The sequence below is a fragment of the Vigna angularis genome, chromosome 9, assembly GCF_016808095.1.
Source record: "Vigna angularis cultivar LongXiaoDou No.4 chromosome 9, ASM1680809v1, whole genome shotgun sequence".
Classification (NCBI taxonomy): domain Eukaryota; kingdom Viridiplantae; phylum Streptophyta; class Magnoliopsida; order Fabales; family Fabaceae; genus Vigna; species Vigna angularis.
Genome location: NC_068978.1, coordinates 18583513 through 18589000, shown reverse-complemented (window position 1 = coordinate 18589000; position 5488 = coordinate 18583513). Strand labels below are relative to the sequence as shown.

General features: G+C 34.9%; 1 protein-coding gene across 1 annotated transcript; it reads right to left on the bottom strand.

The window, feature by feature from the left end:
• Window positions 1-3514: 3514 nt before the first annotated feature.
• LOC108346595 (probable protein phosphatase 2C 74) lies at window positions 3515-5274 on the bottom strand. The gene is made up of 5 exons (XM_017585663.2): window positions 5089-5274; window positions 4538-4858; window positions 4328-4445; window positions 3881-4104; window positions 3515-3749 (listed from the first exon to the last, which is right to left on the bottom strand). The coding sequence occupies exons 1-5, from the start codon at window positions 5272-5274 to the stop codon at window positions 3561-3563; spliced, it is 1038 nt and encodes a 345-aa protein (XP_017441152.2). The 3' UTR covers window positions 3515-3560.
• Window positions 5275-5488: the final 214 nt, after the last annotated feature.

Sequence of the window (5488 nt, the reverse complement as noted above, 5' to 3'; positions counted from 1 at the left end):
ACTCCACATTTACAGATACTCTGCTTCTACTTTCTTATGTTGTGAACTCTTTTCTTTATTAACATATATCAATATACCAGTAACACTGGAATGTTAAAGGGAAAACAAACAACAACCACAATTTCCAGACAAACCTCATTCTATTAAACCATAATTCTTAATTACAATTCATCTTTAACAAAAACATAATACAAAAGAAAATTGTTAACGCCCTTGACAAGACAAACAACAACAACATCATTTTCACAACTTTCTTCTCTTCTTCTAATTTCCTTTTCAACTTGTCGTTCTTCTTCCTTAGATCCAATACAAGTTTTTCATTTTCCAAACACATTTGAAGTTCTTCACGTTTTCTTTCATAGCTTCCTTCAGCTTCAGAAACTCCTTCATCATGCCATTCAAAGTAATTACAACTTGAAATACTCTGCAATCAAAACAACACAAGATTAATTCAAAATTCAGCAAATTAAATGAAAGATTAAATCACTTACTGCCCAATTTCTACATCTATAAAACAATCTTCCTTTGTTCTTCACAGTAGTGGCCTTCAAAACCAACAATGTTTCACCACAACCACACAATTTAGAAGGTAACCGTGAAGATGATCCACAACTTTGCGACTTAGACGAACCAATTGACCTTCGCGTCCAACCATTTCCTCCACTCTCACCTTTCATTTCACTACAAGAAAGCAATCCCTTCATCAGCTTTCCTGCCCACAAAAACCCGATATCCCAAATCCTCATATTGACACGAAGAACAGAAGAAGACCAAAACCAAAATATATGAACTTACCTCCTCAAGAACACCAACTTCAACCTTCACATGTACCCAAGTTCTTTGCCCCCAGCTGCAGCCACGAAGAAGAACCCAACTTCTTCAAATATGATTTATAAAAGATCACGAAGTGGTTAACTAACTTAATCTCAGTTCAAACACTTAAACATCCAACGTGGCAGAGAGAGAATAGAGCAAATCAGTGATCACGTGGCAACGCCGTTTGCCACATCCACTGAAACTTAACACCGTCCAATTTTAAGGACTATTAGTCAGAGTTTCAAAACAATAAGGACTAAAAACCATCAAAGTTCTGAGTAGGGACTAAAAACAAAATCGTCTGATACTTAAGGGACTTAAAACATATTTAACCCAATAATTTATTATCATTGTTATGAATATTTTTTTATCACCATCCAACATATATTGAAGTTGAAAAGATGAAAGTGATAATGCTAGTTCTTACCATTATCTAAGCATTATTTTAGTAGCAAAATCAACTCTTTTCTAGCTTGAAACTTGCTTAATCCTCTCTTTTATCTTGCTTTTATAAATAAGTGTGTTTTGGGCTACATTGATATAATATCATCACTAATCCCCTTATTTTGTAGCTAATTTTATGCTTAGAAGAACATCCATCAATGTATAGAGTTTAACCAGCCACAAAAGCAAGCAAAACAAAAAGAGAGAATTTTGGAATATTGTAGCTGGGCTGTAGTTGGGCTACGACTAAGCTATATCTGTCTCTAGAATGCTGTAGCTGAGGTGCAGCTGGGGTGCAGCTGAGCACCTACTCTCTGGAATGTTGCCGCTGAGGTGCAACTAGGGTGCAGATGAGCACTCTGTCACTGGAATTTTGCGGCTGAGCTGTAGTTGGGCAGCAATTGAGCGCTACCCCTCTAAAATGTCACAGGTGGGCTGTAGGTGGGGTGCAACTGAGCGGTGACGATGCTGATGTGGAAAATTTGGTCTATTTAGACCTAAAACGTGAAGGGAAAGGGGTCTTTGGTTCTTTAGAGGTGCATCTCACTCAGAGGAGAGCTTGAAGGGATGCTAGGGCTCATGGGAACACTCCCTTCTTCCTCTTGGGTTCTTCATCTTCTTCCATGGCCATTTTGTAAGCTTAAAGGCTCTTCATGGAAATGGAGAGCCAAACCCATCTTGTTGGGGATAAATGTAGCCTCTGAATTCTTGTGTATTTGTTGAATGATTTGATTATATATTTGCCTTTTCTATCAATTACTAGTATTCTTGTTTCCGATCTTAAAGCTTGCATGTAATAGGAATGTTCATGACTTGATTTTGGGGTTTCATGGATTATGGGTACGTAAGATGGAACCTTGAACTGAAACAAGAGTCCTTGTGGTCATTGATTCTAGGGATGGAAGATGGTTCACATGTTGTCTTTAAGATCCTAGCTCTTTAATGCAGGTTTGCTTGTTAGATTTTCCAAGGGATTGGAATTGAACAGAGAAAACCTAGGCTCTTTCACCTAAGAGATTAGGGCTATAGTGTTTTTATGGATTGACTTTAGTAAATTGATGGAGAGGAGATGAGATTGTGTATGCACAAGAGTGAAATAGGTGAAACCTAACCTTAACAATGTCATTTCATATCATTTAAAAACTTGAAGTAAAAAGACATTCAAAATATTTTTTAATTTGAGTTTTTTTCCTTTTATATTTTTTCTAAAAATATTTTTAAATTTTATCAACTTGATTTAATTAATGTTTGTAATTTTAATAAATGTTTGCTTCTCATAAAATTTTATTTGCTATTCTAATTTGAAATATATTCAATTATAATTTCTTTTTAAATATTTGATACTAAAGAGTTGAATTTTTTTTTTATATTGAATATTTGATAATATTATGTTTTATTTTCTATAATTTTTTTTATTAATTAATTAATATTGAAATAGTAAAGTGAGCACATATGGATATGAATATATACTCGATATTTGGTAAAAATGAAAATTAGACAAAAATTTGATACTAGTTGAATGAGATATAAGGATGGAGATAATTTTTTTCTCTTGAGATGTTAAAGAAATTATCTTGACCCACTCCATTGTCATCCCTATCAAGCATATAACATTTCATGATCATTGTTCAATAATAACTTTTGTCGGTGTTTAACCTTCACCTTCGATTCTGCTCAATAACCCGTTGAATCATTAGAAAACTATTATCACTATATTTTGATTGGTATGTGTAGAATCCCAAAATTATTTTATTCTCTTGTCAGATATGTGGAAGAGTTAACACATCACATTGAGAAACAATTGAACATAAATAGAAAAGGAGGTATGCATAGTTCTTCATTGAACTTTGTAGTATCCAAGCCAGAAAAAAGTGTTACAATTTATTAAAAGTTCATCGCACTAGGCTGATAAAAGAAAAGTCTTGTACATGAAATCAAACCAGAATAGAAGGCTGAAAGAATTGCTTCTTCTGGTTTTATGTCCAAACAAAACCTTCTGACTATACTATTTGTACATTGTAAGTTGCTCTAGTCCCCCCACCTCCCAATAACATTATACATTTTGATTTGTACAGTTCTTATTGAGTTAGGATCAGCTTCAACTCCCCTTAAGCTACTGAGATCATTGCTATTATGATTCAAAAATTGAATCCAGATAACCTACAAGAGCTTCAAATTCTTCCTTTTGATTCTAAAACTACTAGTGCCATTTACACTTCGTTACATTCAGTATTTACATCTCTAGATTATGACCAATGCAGGTGCTTCAGAGGGATGTTGTTGCTCACACTCACATTGTATCAGGATTGGGTTAAAACAGTTTGATCCTTCAGGAACAAGCATATGGCTGTACAATCATCAACCATGGAAACATACTTACGTTTCCATGCTTTAACTGCATGGTCCACTAACAATTTAGCTGCCATGGACCTTTTTGGTGCTGAAGCAACTATGTCTATTACTTCACTGTTTGTTAGCACATCCCATACCTGTAAAAGAAAGAAAACTAATTAAACCCTTTTGATTGAGATATAATTTGGGGAATAATAATTGGTTGTTGTTTATTGTTTGAAAGCTCTATTTGATCAAATGTTTGAGATCTTGATACGAAAATGCTTACCCCATCAGAAGCCAGAACCACAAACTCATCCTGCTCTGTAAGTTTTCTGTATGATACATCAGGGACTGAGATGAGACCATAATCTTTTAGGCAAAAATTTCCGAAGGCTCTTGCCATAGCCAGTCCAGGGCGACTCCCATTTGGCCTCCATATTCTATTTACTCTTGGTTCTTCATTTACAGAAAATATTTTACCTCCGCAATTAATGATTCTTAAAGCTTCACCTGAGTGACATTGAAGAAGAAAAGCAAGTTAGAGACAGGGACATTTGAAAGAGTGTCTTATCTAAATAACTTCTTTTAGCTTATTTCAATAAGGTTTAGAATCAACTTATCAATAACCTCTCCTTTGATTTGATAAGTTCTTAATGAATAAGGGCTTAACTAATCTATTTAACCAAATTTTAAGATCAGAAAACTTAGATTAACAGTTAATACCAAGACCTACTTGGAATATCTGGGGTCAAGTCAACAGTAAGTTGAACAGGAACAAGATGGTTGTCATCTGTTCTTCTGCAAAGAACTGCACGTGAATCCCCCAAATTTCCAATTATTAATTGGTCACCCTGAAATTTAAAAAGGGGAAAGAATGTGGTTAATTGTAACATTCTTGCAGCACTGACAATGAGATAATGAAATTGAGAATGTCTAATTGTACCTGTTTGATAACAGTTACAGCAGTGCTACCTCCAGAAAACCCTTTAGAGTCTATGTTCTTAGCAAGGTATTCATCCATTTCAGTGAAGCACTTCATAAAGCTTCCCTCCCATGAAGAAAAGGACATATTTACTTTACTATGACTACTTCCATCTGTAGCATTAGTATCATTGTGTTTGATGACCTTTTGTTGTGACTGTTTGATTGATGCAGAGAGTTTTGAGGGTAGTTTGTCACGTATAGACTGTGAAAACTTGTGCCCCAGAGGACCATGACCATCAAACACCCCACAAAAGATCATGTCCTTCTTTGCAGTGAAGTCCTGATAACGTATCATATTAACCATTAATCCAAACCATGAATTCATTCACTAGGAACCATTATGTTTTAATGATGGAAACCCCTTATAAGTTAATTTTATATCTGCAATTTCACCTTCTAAAATGTAATTTTCAACCTTAAAGACTTTAACGAAAACAATTCCAGGCAGATTGATTGAAAGGGAAATATAAAATGAAGCCAAATTGCGAACATATACATCAAGAATCTTACCTTCCACACAGTCAATGCATCTTGATTAACTCCTTTTGAACCCTTTTTGCTGTACATTGATACAAATCCAGAGGACCCTCTTGACATGATACGGTCCCCACCATGTTCACATGCACCATCATCATGGTTATGGTTGCATGAACATTCCACATCATGTACTGAAACACGACTGCAACACCCTCCCATGATGATATCTCAAATGCAGAAGATCAATTGCCAAAGATTTCCGGAGAAAACAAGTGAAGGAAAATTGCATTCAAGGAGGTTGTTTTTGTTTTCTTTAGAACAAAGGATGATTAGACCTTGAATTCGGATGAGAAAAAAATGTTGGTGTTTTGCCTTTTATCCGCACTGGTTTAGTCTGTTAATTTTCGTATTAAGTTGTCGCAATGAACTTAAT

Excerpts from the sequence above, each read along its gene's own strand:
- LOC108346595 (XM_017585663.2), bottom strand. The coding sequence starts at position 5,274 with ATGGGAGGGTGTTGCAGTCGTGTTTCAGTACATGATGTGGAATGTTCA. Across the intron at positions 4,859-5,088 it reads ATGCATTGACTGTGTGGAAG|GACTTCACTGCAAAGAAGGA; the intron begins GTAAGATTCTTG and ends ATACGTTATCAG. Across the intron at positions 4,105-4,327 it reads CTTGACCCCAGATATTCCAA|GTGAAGCTTTAAGAATCATT; the intron begins GTAGGTCTTGGT and ends AATGTCACTCAG.